General features: G+C 51.3%; 1 protein-coding gene across 1 annotated transcript in view; it reads left to right on the top strand.

The window, feature by feature from the left end:
• The window catches only part of LOC116942393 (laminin subunit beta-2-like), a 70,684-nt gene extending 53,233 nt beyond the window's left edge, over nt 1–17,451 (top strand). The window contains exons 22-33 of the mRNA XM_032954262.2: nt 469–689; nt 1,111–1,207; nt 1,942–2,320; nt 2,607–2,791; nt 3,305–3,546; nt 5,240–5,443; nt 6,011–6,155; nt 7,245–7,452; nt 8,217–8,358; nt 9,812–9,988; nt 12,240–12,399; nt 15,954–17,451. Coding sequence (XP_032810153.1) covers nt 469–689; nt 1,111–1,207; nt 1,942–2,320; nt 2,607–2,791; nt 3,305–3,546; nt 5,240–5,443; nt 6,011–6,155; nt 7,245–7,452; nt 8,217–8,358; nt 9,812–9,988; nt 12,240–12,399; nt 15,954–16,090 — 2,297 coding nt within the window. The 3' untranslated portion in view covers nt 16,091–17,451. The remainder of the gene's footprint in view (nt 1–468; nt 690–1,110; nt 1,208–1,941; nt 2,321–2,606; nt 2,792–3,304; nt 3,547–5,239; nt 5,444–6,010; nt 6,156–7,244; nt 7,453–8,216; nt 8,359–9,811; nt 9,989–12,239; nt 12,400–15,953) is intronic.
• The last annotated feature ends 5,261 nt before the right edge of the window (nt 17,452–22,712 follow it).

The following is a 22,712-nucleotide window of genomic DNA, read 5'->3' as shown; positions in this document are numbered from 1 at the left end:
GGAGAGCTCTTTGGTCTTGGCCATGGTGGAGAGTTTGGAATCTGATTGATTGATTGCTTCTGTGGACAGGTGTCTTTTATACAGGTAACAAGCTGAGATTAGGAGCACTCCCTTTAAGAGTGTGCTCCTGAAACACCCAGTCGTTACCTGTATAAAAGACACCTGGGAGCGAGAAATCTTTCTGATTGAGAGGGGGTCAAATACTTATTTCCCTCACTAAAATGCAAATCAATTTATAACATTTTTGACATGCGTTTTTCTGGATTTTTGTGTTATTCTATCTCTCACTATTCAAATAAACCTACCATTAAAATTATAGACTGATCATTCTTTGTCAGAGGGCAAACGTACAAAATCAGCAGGGGATCAAATACTTTTCTCTCGCACTGTATATATATATTTTTAAACTTTCAGCAATTTAGTTTTCTAACCAAAGTGGTTGTCTTCGGTGCCGGTGCGACGGGTCAGAGTGCACGTGCGTCACGGCTGGCACGGAGCGCTCCAGCTGCGGCCTGGCGGACGGGGCCTGCGCCTGTGATCCCCGCAGCGGGCAGTGCCGCTGCCTGCCCAACGTCCAGGGCCTGGCGTGCGACCGCTGCACCCCCAACCACTGGGGGCTGAGCCAGGGCACCGGGTGCCGCCCCTGCGGCTGTGACCCCGCGCACTCCGCTGGGCCATCTTGCAGCGAGGTTAGAGTGGGCGGACGGGCTGATCGGAATTTGCCACAGGTAATGTCGGAGGTGGGCCAGGGTTGTACAGGACAGGGAGCAGGTGGGATAGTTTTGGCCTCAGAAAGGGCTGAAGGGTACCTTAGAGAGGGCATCATCTGGTATTTTGTTCTGGGCCTAAACGTGTTGACCTCTGGGTGTTGTCCCATCGTGCACGTGGTGGCTTCTCCGGGAACTCCACATCTTACCCACGTGCAAAACACTCGTTAAGGGCAAGGGTCAAACTTTCCAAAGTAGGAACCGCCTGAAAAATTGTCTTGAGACTCAGTGGGTCTTCCCTGGATATGTGACTACGTTGCAGGGTGACTGCTAATATTATTACGCGTTGTATAAATCTCGTCGGCTCATGCTGTGTCTGTCTGTCGGTGTGTGCGCTGTGCAGTTCAACGGTCAGTGCCACTGCCTACCTGGGTTTGGCGGCCTGACCTGCAGCGAATGTCAGGAGAATCACTGGGGAGAGCCTCGCGTAAAATGCAGTGGTGAGCAAACGCGACACAGCCGTGAGGGGAATTTTCGCCGGTGTGAAAGGAATTTATAATCCTTTGGAATATGGGTTTGGCTATACGGTTAGAATGCTTAACTCACAATTTATGTACGGCTCAATTAGCCTATTGTCTCTTCAGGGTAGATAAAATGGTGTCAAAGAGTATGGTTGTCCATGTGAATGTAGAATTTTCACCACCAGTTCTGGAATGCCAGTAGAGGTGAGCACCGGCCCACTGTTTGTTTCGGTTCGGGAATAATTCACACCGCTAATGGTCAGTGCAATTGGTAGCGGACAGCATATTCGACAGCGATTAGTGCGTTTGGGAGCGGTTCCTGAGTCTGACTAAACTAAACCAGATAAGGCCCATTGAGCTGTATAGCTCTTTTTCAGAAGCGACCTGGCCACAAATGATAGCTCAACGAAGTGGCTTATCGCGTGGAAATTTAGAGCAGCCAAATACTGTAAACGCGCGACGTCGATTCTAAATGTGGGCGGAAAAACCGGAGGACCCGAAGAAAAATCCACGCGACCACTGGGAGAGAGAGAGAGAACAGGTGTCAGGGTCGGGATCAAACCCACGACCTCCTCTGCACCAGGCGAGGTAGTTAACATCTCGCCACCGTGACGTTTAGTCTTAGGTTCTAACCACGTGCCCCCCCCCCCCCCGCCCCCCGCCCCCCGCCCCCCTCGCCCCGCACCTCCCCACCGCCTTGCCACGTGCTGCAGCGTGCGACTGCGAGTCGAGCGGCGTGCTCACGCAGCAGTGCCAGCGCGCCACAGGGCAGTGCGCGTGCCGCCCCGGCGTGGCGGGGCGGCGCTGCGACCGCTGCGCCCGTGGCTTCTCGGGCGCCTTCCCGGCGTGCGAGCCGTGCCACGAGCCCTGCTTCCCCGACTGGGAGGCGGCCATCTCCGAGCTGGGCCGGCGCGCCGGCGGCCTGAGCGAGCGGGCGACGAGGCTGCTGACGGGCGGCGCCGACGCGGGGCCATACGCACGGAGGATGGCCGAGGTGGAGGAGAACCTCGCGGGGGCGCGCGAGCTGCTGGCCGTTCGCAACGCGTCGGCCGCGGCCGTCGAGAGGCTCTCGGGGCTCATCGACGATGTTGGGTACGCGCAGCGAGCTCGGCGACGCTTTTTGGGAAATGTTTAAGACGTGTAGGTGGCAACAATACACACACATATATATATATGCATAGACGTATTTACTGGTCAAAGGGCTTTTTAGTGCTGATCAGTGTTCATTCATTCAGAATGTTTGTGTTGTTGATGTTAGTCTAGTCTACGACGACCTGTGGAATCGTAGCCCAGCCCTTAACCGTGGATTTCATTCAGTCATTGAACGCCGACCAAATTAACCCTGGAGGCCTCCCAACCCGCGCCGGGGCACCCGCAGGCGGCAGGTGGAGGCCATGACGGGCCGCCTGGCGCAGCTCGAGGCCGGCATTGGAGGCGCGGCGAAGCAGAACGGCGACGCCAACGTGCTGCTGTCGGAGCTCGATCGCGACGCGAGGGAGGCGAGCACGCGCGCCAGCGAGCTCGGATACCAGATCGACACCATCAAGCACTCCAACTTCCGAGGCATGGGCGCCGCTCTCCGCAAGACGCACTCGTTCGCTCGCTCGCTCGGATCGCGCCTGACGACAGTGGTTTAAATGCAGCTCATAGATAAGCATACATTACGTCCCATTTATTAATGAGCGTTTCTGCACGTAAAAAAAATGTAGTTTTTTTTTATGTAACCCATCGGTCCCACGGCCTTCTGAGAGTGATTATATAATTACATATCATCAGCATTCAGTACTCTCTGGACTAGTATTCTAATTAAATGTCTCATCAACAGTTTAGACTTGCTTGAGTCAATGCTGGTGTATCGGGGGATCCTAGTTCGATGCAAAATAATATAGTGCGTAACCCACTGCATTCATTAACGTTGTTGTGGAGAATATAAATGACGCTATCGGTTCTTCCGAGTAAAATTCCACCGCCAATCGGCATCGTGACGAATCCCGTCCAGAGAGCGGCAGCCCAAGGTGGCCTAACCCCGCGCGGCCGCGTTGTCCTCCCGTTGCCTGCTCCCGCGCGCGCGCGTAGGCGCCTACGGCAGCGTCAAGGACTCGTACCAGCAGTCCCGCGAGGCGGAGCGGAAGGCGAGCGGCGCGGCCACCAACCCAGCGGGGCCCGTGGCTCGCTCCGAGGCCACGCGCCAGCGCGCCGAGAAGTTCATGGCCGCCAAGCGCGCCGAGCTCGAGCAGCGGCTAGACGCCAACGCCGACGCGCTGCAGGAGCTGGGCTGGGAGGCGCGCCAGCTGGAGCTCAACGAGCTAAACGAGAAGGTCGCTCGTCCCGTCCCCCTTGTTCACCGCTCAGTCGGCCACGCTCGCTCCTCGCTGGCCGCTTGCCTGCTCTCTTTGTACCTGCCTGCCTATGTGTGTACGTTGAACTTCTTTTTTCAGCGTACATAGCCAACCGTGCTAATCGGAGGTGCGGGGAAGGACAACAAACCAAACTGCCTACACGTAACTACCTGCCTAATTGCCCACTGAATGACCGGCCTACCTACCCCCCTACCTATCTGCTTCTTGTGATTAAAATTTTTTTAAAGGATTTTTTTTTTTACACGACCCAAGGAGTGAACTATTCCAGTAGTACTCATTCAGCACTCGCAAATTCTGGGGCGGTACAGTCAAATATGTAGGGGAGGGGGAATGGGGGGGCGGGGGGTGGTTGGGGAGAATAAATTAATGAATTGCCCCAGTGGTTTATTCCCATTTCCATCCCGTGTTTATAGCTGATACATTTTTTTTAACGTACAATAAATAAATAACAGCGCACCATTTATAAAGTATTGGTAATCGATCTTAATTCAGCACAGTCATTCAGCCCAGGGCATTCGAGGCAAACTGACATTGAAACGGTGAGCGGTCAAGAGCGACGCTCGCTCTGTAGTTACTGCATTCTTCCTGGCGGGCCAATTTCACAGAATGAACGAGTCGGATAACGTGCAGCAGCGGTTGATTCTTTAAACACCCGTTTCACTCCCTCACTGCTGACGGGTAACGTTTGTTTCACACATAATGAGCGTATGAATGAATGAATGACTGCGTAGCGTTGGCTTAATCTTGCATTTCGAATGTCAGAACTTCCCTCCCTGCCTTGCTGCTGGCGCGTGACACGTGCTTTAAACAGAATTAATGGGTAAATATATAATTCACTGAATGATGAACGAGCGGCCGAGACTCCCCACTCTCACATTCATAGTGGCCTCACTGTGCTGCCTGCCTGCTAGCAGTGCATCATTTTATTTAGACATAGCTGGCTTTGGGTGGCACCTTTGACTCCATCGCCACAGCCATGTACACAGGAAGGTTATCGTCTGCGGCATCACCCCCGTGACACATTTGGTTCTTGAGTTCGATGTGGAATTGCGGACGAACACCTCTAAATATATGTCCACAGTGATGTGACCATGAAAACAAACAAATCAATGGATGTGTGTACTGTATGTTGAACTTCTTTCACACCGTACGTAGGCAACCGTGCTAATCAGAAGTGCGGGGAAGGATAACAATCTAAGAACGTCATAGTTATGATGATGATGATGATTTGAAAAAAATATTGTAATTTAACCATCTGGCAAAAGGTGTCTCGGAAATCACAACCAACCAGTCGCTCCACTAAACATTTTTGTCTGCTATCCAGGACAAGTCATGCTCTCCATGTCAGGTCATGGCCCTCTCAAAAAACACACTTGCATTTTAGAATGTGTGGCGCTTTAGATTTGGTACGCTGTATTGCTCGTTCGTGTGATCCTGTTGGATCTCGAGTTAAATGCGAAAGGACAAACGGCATTAGCAGTGCGTTGAACACACGGCAGTTCGGCAGTCCACGTGTCTCCCCTCATCCCACCGTGTTCCCTCTTCCCCACTATCTCCGCTTGTCCCCGTGTCTCCCCTCATCCGCTTGTCTCCCCCTCGTCCTCACTTTCTCCGCTCATCCCGGTGATTCCCTTCATCCCCGCTGGGCCAGGTGTGCGGAGTGACGAGGGACGTGCCGTGTGCGGAGAGCGCGTGCGGCGGCGTCGGCTGCAGGGACGAGGACGGCCGCCCGCACTGCGGGGGCATGAACTGCGGCGGCGTCGCCACCGTGGCCTCCAACGCCCTGGAGCGGTCCACCATCGCCGACCGTGAGATCCAGAAGGCCCTGGGGGACCTCGACAAGCTGCACCAGCAGGTGCGGGTGTGCGGACGCGTGCTCGCTGCTAGAGGTGGCCGGGGTGGCTCGGAGGTCTGAGCGCTGAGCTGCCACCGCTGAGATTCAATGGCGGTGTATCTGCGATTCGCCGACTCTGAGACGAAGTCTGGGCCTGTTCGGGCGTGTAGCTCCAATGGCTTGCCTTGTCGAAAATATATTCGGAACAAAACCTGCCAGACAATACATGGGTTCACCCAAGGGCATGCCCATGACCAACCTAATGCTCGCGGATCATCACTCTCGATGCAGACAAACAGCCAGGCCTCCTGGCTAGGCAGGGCGATGGATCGGGACACACCTGGAAGAACATTCGAAATGAACTATTGATAGCTACGCGTACTAATCAGCTGTTGATAAGAACGTAGGAGAGGGTCATCCGAAACCAGAGGGATATTTGGATGTAGTTACTCTCTTCTAGAGTAACTATACTCCCTTCTGGAGTAACTATGCTGACAATGATCCTCGTGATAGACTCGGCGAGGATTTCCTGGATATTTAAAGGACCTTAATGGCGGAAACACTTGTGCTCCTGTATGTTTTTTGCAGGTCATGGATGTGAAGAGCAAGGCAGGAAAGGCCAAGGAGGAGGCTCAGGGCACCCTGCAGAGAGCCAACGGCACCCGCGCGCAGGTGGAGGGCGCGGTGCAGGGCCTGCGGGAGCTCATCAAGCAGATTAAGGAGTTCCTCACGGGTAACGCGGCTTGGTCGAGGCCCGGGTCCCTGTGGGAAGTGCTGAACCTCCATAGTTGGGGTTGCATGGACGCGATCGTCCTGTGGCTTATCTTTACGGTAGCCTTCTCGCGGCCCATCCTCTTACTGTACGTGTTTTCGTGTTACCGTAACCGATACGAATACCGTCGTCTAGGCCAAACGGATGTTGTTTTACTTGAATCCAGATACGATCGGTAGAGTTTAAGTTGATACGATCGGTAGAGTTTTAAGTTGACGGAGCTGTATCCGACAGGTTTGCACACTAGGGGGCCCCGGCTGACGGGGTAGCAGATATGAAAAACTTTGCACAATCATCTCCAACACGGTGGCCTTGAAAGGAAGAATAAATAACAGTGACATTTCGGGCAATGGCCTCTCATTGATATTGCAATGAAAATTACGTTCGTATCACAATACATATTGCCATTGCCTGAAACGATGCCTATTATATTTTGTTCTTGTACAGCCTCGGCGTTATTGTGGAATTATTTGTTAATTGTGCTCGTGCCCGACTGCCAACGCAGCGGCAACATCACGAATTCATTTGTTACATTTGAAAGAATTGGAGTTCGGTGCAATGCAACACGAAAAGAGTTGGATTTATGTAGCGTCCAATTCGCAACGTTTTATAGATGGTGCAAACGAGGCTGAAGGAAATATGTAACGCTATGTACTTCACGAATGACCATAAAACTGTCAACTCATTGCATACCGGCTCAGCGTTCGCTCCGTTAATTCCTTGGCGATGCAGCCTCCCGGTTTAATGACGCCCATTCCCGTGAGAGCAAGTTTCATACTGCCAGTGCCCCTATTTTACAGCCACTCAGTCACCCACCGCGAGACAGCAACGCGCCAGATACGACGAGTTGCTGCCGGCGCATTGCCTCAAATGAGTACCTGGTGCGGTGTGTAAACTTCGCCACTGGAGAGACAAAGGCGGTCAGGCGTGGTGTTGGCCACCCACCGACTCGTGTGCCGTGGCGGCCTTCATAGGTGCTCGCTAACCGAACTTGCCCCAACAGTCTGTCAAGGCTACACGGGGGGATCTTTGTCTTTGTGCGTCCGACAGAGGAGGGCGCGAGCCCCGACAGCATCGAGCTGGTGGCGGAGCGGGTGCTGCGCCTCGGTGTGCCGGCATCGCCGCAGCAGATCGGCCGCCTCGCCGACGAGATCAAGGAGCGCGTGAGCAGCCTGGCCAACGTCGACGCCATCCTGGCCCGCACGGCCGGCAGCATCAATGAGGCCGAACGCCTCCTACAGGACGCCAAGAGGGCCAAGTACGCGGGGCGCGACCGCCGGTTATTGTCGTCAACGCCGCCGGGCGCTAGAACTAGAACGCCACCGAGGTCGTCATCGCCACTGATGCTACCGCCATCATCACCAGCAGCACTGTCACTGCCACTGCTGCCACCATCACCACCATCAACGCCACCGTTGTCGCCAACGATGGTGTCACCACCCTCGCCATTACCACCAACATTGCTACTGTTGCTGCTACCACTTTTACTACCACTGTCACCATCATTACCACCATCACCACCGCTATCAACACCACTACCTCTGCCACCACAGTCTCATTTTGGGGAGTTGATCATTTTTCCTGCCTGTAGCCCAGAGGAAAAGGTGGAAATTTCACGTAACTATGATGGGGGATGAGTCATTCAGAAGACAACAATTCCTGCATGTCTATAAAGTAGTTTGGATTTTATCAACCCGGGAGACACGAAGGGTTGGAGAGCCTGCAGCCTTACAAGTAGCACATACCACGTGATGATGATGATAATAATAAGGAAAACCCTTGCATTTTAGGCCAAGCTTGAACGTTTACGCCTCTCAGACTTCTCGTGTCTACGGAAGTGAGCATCATTTCATAGAACAGACATCTTTAGATAATTTCGAAACGATTCTTAAATTAGCCCGATGCCCCGAGCCTCTCCGGCCTGTGGGTCTGCAGCTGCATTTGCACTGCCTGCACGCTTGATCGCCAGACCAACTGCACTACGCACGCGAGCCGCACGGGGGTCGTTCTGCTCTGTCGCAGGGCACGCGCCGAAAACGCCAAGAGCGCCGCAGAGACGGTGCGCAAGGCGCTGGCGGGGGCCAGGGAGGCGCAGGCCGGGGCGGAGGTCGCCATCCAGCAGGCCCGGTCCGACCTGCACGACACGCAGGACACGCTGGCCTCGGTAGGTGCCGATGTTCCCCGTGGGGTTTTTTTTCCTCGTCCGTCGTCACGGCGCGGCCGCTGAACGTTCACGTCCCGGGGGACCTGTCTGGGTCTCCAGCTGCTTTCCGAGATGTGACCAGCCATGGAGGGGAAGGGTAAGGAACCCTCCGGAGAGGCCGTCTCAAGCTGCCTCTGGTTAGAGACCTTCCTGGCCAGCACTGGCGTGAGAGGGACATTTCAGGGCTCCACGAAATTTCAGGGGCAACCACGGTGGCCAGATGTTAACTGCCTCCTCGCCTGGTATACAGGATGTCGTGGGTTCGACCCCGACGCCTGTATATTTGGAGTTTTTTTCCCTCCACGTTTAGAAACATGCATTTAGAGTATTTGGCTGCTGTAAATTTCCACGTGATAAGTAATTTCGTTGAGCTATCATTTGTGGCCAGGTCGTTTCTGAAAAAGAGCTTATATAGTTTAGTTTATAGATCAGTCGTTTAAATGAGTGTGCCACAGTACATTGGGAGGTTGCGTGCGATGGAGTAAAGTGTCGGTACTCCCTCCTCTTCCTCAGTGTATGGCCAAATAGCCTCAAGAGGGGCTCTCTAGGGCTTCCTTGTACAATAGACAATTCCACCAGCAACTGTCTCGAGTAATACATTACAGGCCTGCAACTTGAACTCTCCAGGTCGCCGACCCGGAAGAACATTTTCGCACCCGGCGCATCACATCCAGGATACTTCTCTCTGGCCGTGCTACCAATGCAGTACCGAATAGAACCAAAGAGTATAATGCAGCACATCTCGAGGCAGGGACCCCCCCCCCCCGCTTCCCCCCCTCCCCCCTCGCTTCCCCCCCCCTTCCCCCCCCCACTTCCCCCCCCGCTTCCCCCTCGCTTCCCCCCCCCGCTCCCCCCCCCTCCGGCGGCAGCGGCCCCTTGCGCAGCACGAGGTGGACACTGCAACGGGCCGGCAGTTGGGCGTCAGTCTGCCGGCGAGGGGGGGCCGACGTTGCCAAGCGACTCCGCATTGAGGCACTCTGGCGAGTCATCCGTCAAATCTGGCAAACGCGTTCACTGCGGTTGCCGTGGCTTGCAAACGACCTCGCGAATTTTTCAGTGAGGTAATCAACCCTGCCCCCCCCCACCCTTCACCCCCATCGTCTTCGCGTAGCGGTTAGCGCTACGCTGCCTTTCGAACCCAGCGACACGGGTTCGATTCCTGCTCACGGCCAACGCCGGTGACGATGATCTTAACCGGTCCTGGGCCTCCCCTAGGTCGACTCAGCCGCAAATGAGTACCTGGCGCGATGTGTAATCATCGCCACCGGGGAGACAAACGCGGCTGGGCGTGGTGCTAACCCCCCCCCCCCCACCCCCCCACCTTCATGCGCCGTGCCGCACTTGCCCAAACAATCTGTTAAGCCTATCCGGGGGATCTTTGTCTTTGTGATCGCCCCCCCCCCCCCCTCCGCAGACCGAGTCGGAGACGGCGGCCGCCGGGCAGCGACTCCAGGACGCGACGGCTCGCCTGCTGAGCCTCGAGCGCGACGTCGATGCCCTCAAGATGAAGACGGCGGCCAACAGCCTCGCGGCTGGCAAGGCCGACAAGGCGGCCGGCATGGCCAAGCAGCGCGCCGACGAGGCCAAGCAGGTCGGGGGCCCGTGGTGCTGCCCAGGCTGCCACGAGTTGGCGGGGTTTTTGTCTTTCGTCGAGATGCTTTGTGGGGGCGGAATAATAACCGTTCGAGTGAAATCCATTTCGGCTGGGTCTGTCCAGGGCTCTCTCATCTCGTGCCCAGACGTCTGGCCCGGTGACTGTGGTAGAAATTCTTCAGTAGCATCGCCGATGTCCCAAAGCAGAGTCATTGCCCTTTAACGGCCGTAATTGGCGTCACGTTGTTTGTGTTTATGCCCGTGACCAAGTCACCGTGAATGACAAACCCACCTCGTCACGTCTCGGAAGCTAAGCAGCGCTGAGCCTGGACAGTGCCTTGTTAGTGACTGGACAGTGCCTTGATAGTGACTGGACAGTGCCTTGATAGTGACTGGACAGTGCCTTGATAGTGCCTTGATAGTGACTGGACAGTGCCTTGATAGTGACTGGACAGTGACTGGACAGTGCCTTGATAGTGCCTTGATAGTGACTGGACAGTGCCTTGATAGTGACTGGACAGTGCCTTGATAGTGACTGGATAGTGCCTTGATAGTGACTGGACAGTGCCTTGATAGTGGCTGGACAGTGCCTTGATAGTGGCTGGACAGTGCCTTGATAGTGACTGGACAGTGCCCTGATAGTGGCTGGACAGTGCCTTGATAGTGGCTGGACAGTGCCTTGATAGTGACTGGACAGTGCCTTGATAGTGGCTGGATATGGGGCCACGTGGTGTGCAGCACAGCAAAATCCATTGTTGTACTGTATTCTCTACGTCTATGTTCTCGGCATGTTCACAACCCGCACTGATCCGTGCGGGTTGAAACAAATATCTTGAAACAACCCAAACGGTTGACACTGCGCGTGGAGGCCTTCAAAAAACAGTGGATTGGCATAGGGCGGCTTGCACCACCATCGCATTATCACTTGGAAAAAAGTTACCGATTGGGAACCCAGTAATCATTAAACAGGTGTGGGGCGCAGAGGAAATGGCCTTCAGTCATCCATGCACGGGAGGGGGGGGGGAGGTCCTGAACGTTACGCAAGAAGAATGCCTGCTCTCGACAGAAGGACAAAACTAACGTACACACGCGGTAGCAACGACGTCTGTTAATGATGCGGAGAGCACAACGTGAGCGGGGAATATTCACTCATCCGTTCCCCGATCTCCCCTCCGGGAGGTTATCATCGCGAACAAAGCGTGGCGATATACGTTTGCAATTACAATTCTAACGCGACATTGTGGTTACAAATACCGGTATGATTTTAGTGCTGGCTCGGCACAACAATTCCTATACCTAGATCTAATGGATACTTATAACACAAAGCCCTTGGTCAGTCCAGTGCTGAGTGAAGGCGAAGGCCTCCCCATGCCATGTCGATCATGGGGGTTGTTGTTAGAGGACACCGTATATGTGCTGTAACCATTACGGAGGAACTATGATGTAAAGGTTGCAGTCAAAGCTAGCGAGCTCTTCGTTAGTCTGTGCTTACACTTGTAGACATGTAATAACTGGCTTTGTTCGTGTGTTTTTTTTATTGCTTCATTTGGTATGAGGCTAGCGTTATTTTAATGCACTGCCCATTGTCAATCCACTGCTGGGTCACCGCCTCCGTGTTGGTGAGCGAAAGGAGGGCCCCGGGAACCAGTTCAGACATCGCTCACCCAAGTGATGTTAGAAGTGGCTTGGGATTTTACTTCAGGGTCACCGGGCGCACATCGAAGTGCGCTCACCACTTGGCCACCGCTCTCTTCCCCTCGATTTACTAAACCCGGCATGTGACACGGCTCAACGTGGTGCTGTCCGCACCGCCCTCTCGCGTGCCATGCTGGATACTTAGAAAGGTTGCGCTCATTACGCAACAAAGCGCTTGCCACATGTGAACTACAATAAGCTGGCTGACCTCATGGAGGGGCATACAACATCACGCAAACTGCGGTCAATCCTCGCAGCGGCTTTTGGCTAACCGTCGCGCGCTTTCAGATGCGTTTCTTGCGGTCGTGTGGAACGCTCTTCCGTCTGATATTAGGAAGCCACTGGAGCTGTATACTTTTAAATAATCTATTGTTAACTCATTTATTTAGAACTGCTTTTTGTGTTTAGTTGTTTGTCCTCCCCCGCCCAGCACGGTTGGCTACGCCCGGTGCGAAAGAAGCTGGACGTACACCACACGTACATATCGTAGGCGCTGACGGCACTCGCCACGACGAGTTGACGCGCGCCTCCACCCCCCCGGCCGTCCTCCGCAGATGCACGACGGGGAGCTGCGGGACCGCTTCCGGGCGCTGCAGGATCTCTTCGGGAAGAAGGGGCGCGGGGCGGAGGAGGCGCGGCGTCGCGTCGAGCAGCTCCGGGAGCAGGCGCGGGCCGTGCTGGCCGGAGCGCAGGCCCGCTTGGCGCGCCTCGCCGGTAACCCCCCCCCCCCGCCCCCCCCCCCCCCATTCGCGGTCGCGATCGTCGTCGTCGAACTGTCTCGCGGCGCAGAGCAGACGTGGAACGCGCGAGTCGTCATCGAATGCGCTCGCCGCTGTGAAATGCACCCCGCACGCTGTCGGACGCACTGACCAGTGGCCACCGTCCAATGTAGCAACAACGCCGCTCAAAACACACTGACCCAGTCGTAGTCGTCGTCATCGTCATCATCAGCCATGATCTATCCACTGCTGGTTGATGGTCTCTTCAAATCATCGCCCTCGCTCATATTGCAAACACACCAATCCATCGAGCTCCCGCACACGGGGAGATTTAATCGCTCCATCTCTGCGGTGGACGTCCTCGCGGGCACACTCCCTCCCTTGGCTGCACCTCTCTGCAAACTTTGTGGACTTTTCAACTTTTGTTCCATTTTCTTTGCTAATTTCCGTACTTATTCGTATATCAACAAAGGTAATACACACTGATTTAAAACGTTGGCTCTTTTAGGCCCACAATTATTTTTACTTCAACGATAATTTTGCCTTTGTCCACAGTTGTATTCCAATTTTGCTGTCGGTGTCAGGCCACGAGACGGAATATCCATCCGTATCTCTCAGCGCAGCGCAGCCCTCCGTGTTTATAGAATGGTCCATTGAAGAACTCCTCCTGAGATGTGTTCGTGACCTCTGTCACAGTAGGGGGCAGCACTTTCCCACTTATCCCTGCTTGAGACGGTTAACGTTTGTCAATACCTTTGGAATGCAGAACAAAATGTAACGTTTTATTCGTGAAGGAATTGGATACCGGGCGGAGACCATCACCTCGCTGCAACTTGAGATCTCAGTTTCAATCAATCACAGTGCATTGCGCAGATTCGAGCACAGGATCTTGGGGGTTCATTGAGTGCAAACCCCAACGTTGTTTGTAGAATCGTCCGACCGAGAGTTCACGAAGGTAACTCGAAAGTGGTCACAGTGTTTGCTCTTATTAGGCAGTTTGCAAGCCACTGTGGTATCTGCAGAGCAGGCTTTTGTAATAAACCGAACCCTATGAGGCCACGTGTTTATGGGGTTTGATTTTGTCCCCCAGCTTGTAAACCGCTGAGGCGGTGAACTGGCAGGCCACACTTCCGTGCAGGCACGCTGAGGGCATTCGTCTCCTGTGAGTGCCTGCCCACTTTTTCTGTCGGTTAATTTGTCAATCAAACAGCTGATCACAAGGTCGAAACAGTCATGCGTTTCTAGGGCACCATACGTGTGCTGTGTAACGATTATGGAGCAACCATCACGTAAAGCATTCATTGTTGCCAAAGCTTTTAAAGTTTAGTTAGCGTAAATGTTTTATGTGAACAGTAGCCACTGGCTCTATTTGCGCTTGTTTTGTTAGTGACTTCGTTCAGCATGGGTTAGGCCCCAGTTATTTTTGTGTACTGCCTTTTGTCAATCCACTGCTGGATGAAGGCCTTCCCCACACAATGTTGGCCATGCGGAGGGTGGTTTGGTCATGCTTCACCAGATTGGTCCATATGGGTTGGTGAAGGTTGGTGCCCGAGTCGGTTAAGATATCACTTGCCAATGACGAAAGCTCTTGACTGGGAATTGAAATCAGGTCGTTGGGTTCATAGCACAGTGTGCTTGCTTAACCACTGCTCCACCAACTCCACTTCTCGACTAGCATAGATTACACAATTATCATCTTTGTAAGTAATGATTAATTGACCTGATTGAATCCGATGGGTTGATAATTATCAACTGTTGACTATTTAGACAAATGACATACATTACTGTTCAATGTAGGCGAATGTTTCAAACAAAAACTGATATAATTTAAAGGAGATGGTAGCAAGTGGGACAATAATGACTTGATGCTTGAATCCAAGTGCAATCTGGAATCGTGACACTTCGTCAAATCAATGTGAGTGGGGGGGGGGGGGTGAATCATTGCACAATTGATGTTTGAGGCTGGATTATACGCTCACCGTGCATTTCACATCTCATGCACCCTAAGTGGAAATATTTAGCCCCGAGGATTATAGTCCACGGGTTTTGATAGAGTCACGCTCGAGGAGCGATATCGTTGTTGCAACATGCGTGACAACAATAACAACAATAATGATGCAGCTTGTACCACGCACAAATTTCGCAAACGGTCTTAAGCTTGAGCGTGACTGGGCCCACCGTTCAGCGTTGTCGTGATTTTTAGCAGGTGACGACGTTACTTTGGTGGTAACAACATAAAACATCCTCGTAAGCAATGGCTGAATAAGCGGTACGTGACAGAGGGCAGGTAGGTGCATGCGAAGGCAAGACTTTATGATTTAAGAGTCCAAGGGTCGCCAATAACGCAGAGGGTCACCTCTGATTCGCGGGGGAGGGGGAGAAGGAGACTGAAATTCTCACAACTAGCCTGCTCCACCGGTTCTCGTACACATGAGCAGAATTCCATTCTCAGTTGCCGCACCTCAATGATAGTTTGGCCACGTGTCGAAAATAAACTAAGAAATCACAATTAGAAAGGAATATGGAGATGACTTAACGGTGGAGGACAGAAGGAGTTTGTATGGATGCAGTGGAACGAGAAGTGAGGACAGTTTATTGACTGGAATTATAAAATCCATACATGGAGCAGCTGCCCCCATGTCATAATTCGACTTTTGGCTTAGAAGAAGTTGTTTTATTTCGTGAACCAGGTAACTGGACTTGGGCCTTGTTATCTTACCAACCTCACCATGCCGAGCCCGACATCAATCGGCTCAAATCTGTAGCGGCCTGCTTGCTTAATATCTCTTGGGCTGCCCCCAATACCAAGAGCGATGTCACAAAATCAACGCGGGTAAGGCGCGCCCGTCGGTGGGTTTCCTCACTTAATTTTGTGCACCTTTTTTTGAGAATGAAAACCGACAGAAAATGACGGTCAATAAGGGAGTTCGGCCAAGAACGTGTTATTTTTTTTGTTCCCCCACGAAAGGGAGGTAGGGGCTGAGGCGAACAGCTGCGGCAACATCATGAAGTGTGGAGACACGGATCCGTGCCCTCCTGCTGGTACTGGAATGTAAATGGGCCTTTGCTGGACCACCGAGCCTGCCTTCCAGTGATCATGGGAATGCAGCCCTTAGTCTGGGTAGGGGGATGAAGCAGAAGGGGCTAAGCCAGCATACCCTGGTGGGGGGGGGGGGGGGTCATGAAATATGGGGAGACAGACTCCTTTGGTGCTCCTGGAATAAAAACAGGCCTTACCTGGGTTCGGTCCCGACACTGACACCTGCATATGTGGAGTTTGCATGTTCTCCCCGTTGTTGCGTGGATCTTTCTCCATTTCTCCGGGTCCCCCGGGTTTTCCCTCCACATTTAGAAACGTGCATTTGAAGTATTTGGCTGCTATACATTTCCACGTGATGATAAGCCACTTCGTTGAGATATCAGTTGTGGGCAGGTCGCTTCTGAAAAAAAAACTATATAGCTCAGTGGGCCTTACCTGGCAAAAGAAACAAGCTTAGTTTTTAAGACGTCTAAGAGTAGCCGTGGTCTCTCGCCCCCATGTGTTTGCAGAGCTGGAAGTGGCCTACGATGGGAACGCGGTGGAGCTGGAGCGCAAGGCGCACAGGCTGCGCGGTCTCGAGGACAAGTTGCGCGGGATCGTCTATGCCATCAACAAGCAAATCAACGTGTACAACACCTGCCAGTAGCGGGGGCGGGGGAGGCCAGAGACCTCAGCCGTTGTGCGCGACTTTGGTCAGCTGAGCAGCCAACAGGCCCTCCCAGCTGTGCCGGGGCACAGGGGGATGAAGCTGAACGTGCCACTCCCTGGTCGGGCTCGTTGTATAGGCTACCTTTGCGTGCGTCGTTTCGGGTTCAGCTGTCCGTTGCGGCCATGGTACACTCGGACACTTTTTGGGCAATTGTCGCCGGCAGTCGTCACTGGAATTTAGTTTACTTTGAGAAATGATGGCGATTGGTTGATGAACCAGCGATTGGTTGATCAGCAATCGTTGGTCTGCAGGGCACACGACCTTTGTGAACTCTGTGGTGTTATCGAAAGTTGACATCCCAGTCGTCTAGTGGGAGGAGCAGCAATCGGTTTTGACCAGATTTGGGCAATTTATTTTTTTACAATTAAAAAAAAATCCAACAACCAGACAAATTCCATCAACAATCGCTCAATTATTGGCCAAGCCTATCATGACCTTTAGACACCACAGCCAAAAAGAGACGCAACCCCGACAGTAACTGACATACTTGGGCTCCTGCAATGGATAAACGCCCACAAAAGGCTAATTTGCGCAGAGGGCTTCTGTGAATGATAATAGACGTAACGTCAATTATCATTCACAGAAGCGGGGTCTCGCCACCAACGTGTCACCCATTAAAAACCCTCATGAAAGCAAGTGCATCAATTATGGCGGGGGTTTTTTGTCCCTTTATTGGGAGACGTAAAGTTTTTACAGCGTGCCATGCGTCGATTATGAACGATGCCGCGCGGGGGAAGGGGGGGGGGCTTGGGAATCAACGCTTGGCCGTGAAGGTGCGGTCAGAGAAAGCTCCAGATGCTTCTGCTGGGTTCTGATTGTGGTGGCGATCAGACCCCAATCGTTCATGAGCACGTAGAACCCCATTGAATCCGCCACTCATGAATGTTTTGATTTGCCATGCATTGTCTGACCCGTGGTTTGTTATAGACATTTTTTTGGAAAATGAAACACAAACTCTGGAGGTAAAATAATAAGATATATGTAACATTTTCCCAAAATAACGTTTTTTAATGAATTGCTTTTGTTGAACATTCTTTTGCATTCACCTGCAGCAGACACACTCCTTTTCAATGTGGCCTTTACCCGCTTCTCATACAAACTCACCTGTGTGTACTTGTACACTCGTGCAAACACACACATGCTCACTGCCGGTAACTTCTTACAACTTCTTACCAAGTGTACTTTACACCGAGTGCTATGCATGTGTTTATTTTTTAACCGGAGGCAGATTGGTAGTACGCTAAACTACCGGACATGTAGCGATGCTTCGATTCGCCGATTAAAAATATATTATTACACCCCTGATGCACGCGTTGAATTGGGCGCCTAAAAGTGGATGACGTATGGTGTATGCAAACGATACGCTACACTTACCGTTTCGCGTAGAGACCGACAGCAAAAGAATAAAAGAAACAACACGACACGAGATGGCAAAAGTGGAGGTGACTTGCTCACGCCACTGATGGTGGAAGGCCCTCCGCTCGGAAATAGTTCTAGAGAGCTCCTCGAGAGAGGTTATTTTGGTCTACTTTTCCACGCCTCAGACGGAACAAATACGACTTTTTTTGTACTATTTGTGCCCTTGAATCGTGACAAATCATTGCGCCTCTGCGTGGTTGGAGAGGCCCATCGTAACATGCCCATATAGCATGGAGCGTGAACCCTTGTATCGCTATGATTACAATCGCAATGGCTTTCTTTTACCTTTGAGACTGAATATCAGGACGTGGCATTCGCACGCATCCCCCCTCCCCCATGACCTACAATGCGTACAATGTGACCACCAATACGGCCAGACAACGGCCGCAGCACTGCTCGCCGGAGCTGTTGAGGTTAGCTGTTGCCTCGCGCTGTTCCAATGCCGTTTGACCACAAGCACGAGTATACCCACCCGGACTCTACTGCTGTAGTGATATGTGGGGGGGGGGGGGGGTAGGGACGGCAATGATGTAGGGCCTTGACCGCTGTGGGTGTGTCGTTGTCCAAATACCTCAAGCAAACATTTCTTTGAGCGGTCACTTAAAGGTGCCAGAAATGTTGATCGTGCCGACGATGGAACCTTTACGTACAGCGCGTGGCGAAGCGGCGCACGATGAGGAAGGCCTCGGGGTACGGAGTCGGTCGCCCGTAGCTGCGTAGATTTCATATCAGTTGCATACAGCAGAATTCCTCTTATCCCGAACAAAGTGGGTGACGAAATTCGCAGATCCCAAGTGCAGTTTACCCAATTACCACCGTGAAGCATTGGCAAACAGTGCCAAACCAAATAAAATAACACGAGAATTGAAACTGCCCAAGTGATTAAAACCATTAAAATACCGTACATTGCGGGAGTAACTGATGAACTAGCCAATGGCGGAGACAGTATTTTCAGCAATGAAAAATGATAAGAGTTGTTAGTAAGTAAGGAGTTGTTAGTAAGTAAGGAGTTGTTAGTAAGTAAGGACTTGTCCCTTGCTTTTTATTCGACCCGTGTGCGGCGATGGCACAGCCATCGATCGAGGGTCGAATTGGAACCGTGTTGTGTGATCGGCATCGCGCTCACTGAAGGTGAATGCCTTCAGGGAAGTCGTGTCCTGTATACGCAACTGCGCACAATTCTGAGTTACTTATAACCGCTTTGTCGTTACTTATTGCCAATTATGGACTCAGACTATTGTCCTATCATCTCATAGAGTCCCTGGCACATAATAATATGCTACACAGTGGCAGTGGGGGTCGCAAAATGCCGATGTATTACTAATAAACTCCAATGATCCGATCGAAATCCCTTATTTCGATCGGATCATTGGGGGGTCAACATGCCACCCCACCACCCCTACTGGCTCCGCCAGTGAACAGGACACCGCTAGCGTCCGCAGCTTGGCCTTTGCTCCTCTTGTAATGTACACACTTCCATTCTAAACTAACTTAACACTTTTTTTTATTTTACCAGGTAAGGCTCACCGAGCTATATAACTCTTTTTTTAGAAGCGATCTGGCCACAAATGATAGCTCAACGAAGTGGCTGTTCATCACGTGGAAATGTACAGCAGCCAAATACTCTCAACGCACGTTTCTAAATGTGGAGGGAATAACTTGAGGACCTGGAGAAAAATCCACGTGACCATGGCGAGAGAGACACGCAAACTCCAAATATACATTGAACCAACGACCCCCTGCATACCAGGCGAGGCCGTTACCATCTCACCACTGCGACGCCCATTTTGGGATGCTGCAGTTGATATCCTTTTACAGAACCATTAATTAAAGGTAGCCCTGCAGGTGGCTCTTGGTTGCGGTTGAGAATGATTACTCCAATGGTAATGCACTTGTAATTGTATAAGCAGCTGGCAGCTTCGGTCCAGCGGCATTATTAAATGGTTATTAAATTGTGCTGTCGGGTAGTACGATGGACAGATATGCACATGCCTCTACTTCATTTGGTCGCATAACTGAAATTGTCTTCACCTGTGACCATGGTGTTGTCAACATTTTTTTGGTTATTATTGAACCGTTTCAAGTCTCTCTGAAAAAAAATACAGAAACGTTTTACACCGCGGCATTCCCTAAGATCAACCCACCATGAATGCGCCCATCTAATCGAATCTCGGAAGCTGAGCTGGGTTAGTACGTGGATGATCACCGTGGCTTGCCAGGTGTTGTAGATGTTCACCCACGGTGGATGATCACCGTGGCTTGCCAGGTGTTGTAGGTGTTCGCCCACGGTGGATGATCACCGTGGCTTGCCAGGTGTTGTAGGTGTTCACCCACGGTGGATGATCACCGTGGCTTGCCAGGTGTAGGTGTTCACCCACGGTGGATGATCACCGTGGCTTGCCAGGTGTAGGTGTTCACCCACGGTGGATGACCACCGTGGCTTGCCAGGTGTTGTAGGTGCTCGCCCACGGTGGATGATCACCGTGGCTTGCCAGGTGTTGTAGATGTTCACCCACGGTGGATGACCACCGTGGCTTGCCAGGTGTTGTAGGTGCTCGCCCACGGTGGATGATCACCGTGGCTTGCCAGGTGTTGTAGATGTTCACCCACGGTGGATGATCACCGTGGCTTGCCAGGTGTTGTAGGTGCTCGCCCACGGTGGATGATCACCGTGGCTTGCCAGGTGTTGTAGATGTTCACCCACGGTGGATGACCACCGTGGCTTGCCAGGTGTTGTAGGTGCTCGCCCACGGTGGATGATCACCGTGGCTTGCCAGGTGTTGTAGATGTTCACCCACGGTGGATGATCACCGTGGCTTGCCAGGTGTTGTAGGTGTTCACCCACGGTGGATGATCACCGTGGCTTGCCAGGTGTTGTAGGTGTTCACCCACGGTGGATGCCATTCGTGGGCTTTCTCCAGTTTCCTCCGCATGAAGCCAAACATTAATAGAATTAACCAAACATCCCAATGCAAGACAGTATTGACAAAGAGATAGTAAGGCTTTCCTCTGTAAATAATTGACGTTATTAAGAACTATAATTACATGCTTACCTTTCTGACGGTGAACGCAATCAAAGTTAATCATACACCCATCCAACATAAAGAACAACAAAGCATAGGGCAACAAAATACTAAAAACCATAACGTAAAACGAGTTCATGACATTTCCATAAGCTTCAGCATCTGCATGTAAAAAAGAAAAAAAGATCGGCCTATGCTGGGTAACATTCTTTGAACAAACACCTCCCGAGATAAGGAAGCAGTTCGCCGAGTAAAGTATGAATTGATACATCTTCTTTGGTTCTTTCGGTAAAGTCAAATAACACAATAATATTCTCACGACGTTTCGGCCACAACACAAGCGGCCTTCATCAGGTGAAGGGGGCGAGACTGTCTGGTAGGACAGCGCTGGAGTTTTAAATCGAAATATGAATTGATAATCGTGAAGAAGCACTTAGGAGATTGTTGAGCACATGTGCCCGCACCAAATTGGCTCCAAGATGCGATCTCCTTCTGCAAAGACTTTAGAAATTGAGAAATAATTGATTTTATCGACGTAGTTTAATTGCTGTGCCACGAGAACTGAGCTGCAAGACTATGCAGACGGGGCGGGGGGTGACTAGTGGGTTAGTGCAAAAGCACTGTTGTCTGGCTTTAGTTTCCATGGGTACAAATCCAACTTCACTTGATGAGGATTTTCATTAACACGTTGAACAACAATTACACAGGGGCGAGGAATAGCATTCCTGTTGCAGATCAGCTCAAATACATACTTTAATGTATTGCGTCCAAATGGGATTTTTTTCCCTTTGCAAAGCAATATTTTATTAAACGTATAAACGCACAGCACACTCCAAGGGCACAACGTGAGAACATACATTCTGTGAAAGCATAGCCTCATAAGTTCAAGTTATTATCATCTTACAGAGGAGAGAGTTCAAAGATCACGCCACCTTGGCGCCCACGGTGGCGATAAGTTTACTGCCTTGCCTGGTATAAAGAGGGTCGTGGATTCGACACTGTCGCCTGTATGTTTGGAGTTTGGATGTTCTCCCCGTGGCCACGTGGATTTTTCTCCGGGTCCCCACCACGTTTATAAACACGCGTTTCGAGTATTTGGCTGCTATACATTTCGCCATGATCAGCCGCTTCGTTGAGCCATCATTCGTGACCAGGTCGCTTCTGAAAAAGAGCTATGGGGTATAGTTCAGTGGGTCTTACATGGTTAAATAAAAATAGTGAAGATTAATTTGTGTGACTAGATTGGTGGTGCAATACAGACTGTAATGTTATTTTATAATGCCCTGATTTTGTTTTAACGGGACATTAATGGATCACCCTATAGGCCTATACGTATATTATTGTTTAACACGTGGGCTTTCGCGACCAATATCATCCATAATACAGTGTTTTGGGTTAGATCGCGTAAATATATACATGTGTCGTTAAACTCTTTGCTTGGTTTAGATATGTGGATGACACATTGGTGGTCTGGCCACACGGCAAAGATACACTTAACGAATTTCTAAATCATCTCAACTCGCAAAACCCATCCATCCAGTTCACCATGGAAGTGGAAGCTGACAGAGCAATACCATTTCTAGATATTCTGCTCGGACGGGGTCCAAATAGTAAAATAACAAAGCGTTTACCGAAAGAAAACGCACACTTACGCATATCTGAATGCAGAGTCACACCATCACCCCGCAAAGAAATCCGCTCTCATCAAGACTCTCATTCATCGGGCTAAGAAAGTGTCAGATGGTGATAGTCTGAGATGTGAAATTAAACATGTTAAAGAAGCGCTGCAGTTGAACGGTTGTAATGATGCTCAAATCAACAGGGCATTGAATGCCAAACCATATAAAATAACACGAGCATTGAAACTGCCAAAGTAATTAAAACGATCAAAATACCGTACATTGCGGGAGTAACTGATAAACTAGCCAGATGTTTGGAAAAACAAAACATCCGAGTCAGATTTGACACGGTACATAAAATACAGAATTTAATATCTGGTACAAAAGATGTATTACTGAAGCTATCAACATAAGGTATGTACCGGATTAATTGTACTTGTGGAAAATGCTATGTTGGGCAAACAGGACGAATGATCTGCTCGAGACTAAAAGAACACA

The sequence above is a fragment of the Petromyzon marinus genome, chromosome 14, assembly GCF_048934315.1.
Source record: "Petromyzon marinus isolate PM22_M1 ecotype Great Lakes invasive population chromosome 14, UKy_Petmar_22M1.pri1.0, whole genome shotgun sequence".
NCBI lineage: Eukaryota > Metazoa > Chordata > Hyperoartia > Petromyzontiformes > Petromyzontidae > Petromyzon > Petromyzon marinus.
Note: the sequence above shows the minus strand (reverse complement) of the source record. Positions and strands in the feature narration are given on the sequence as shown.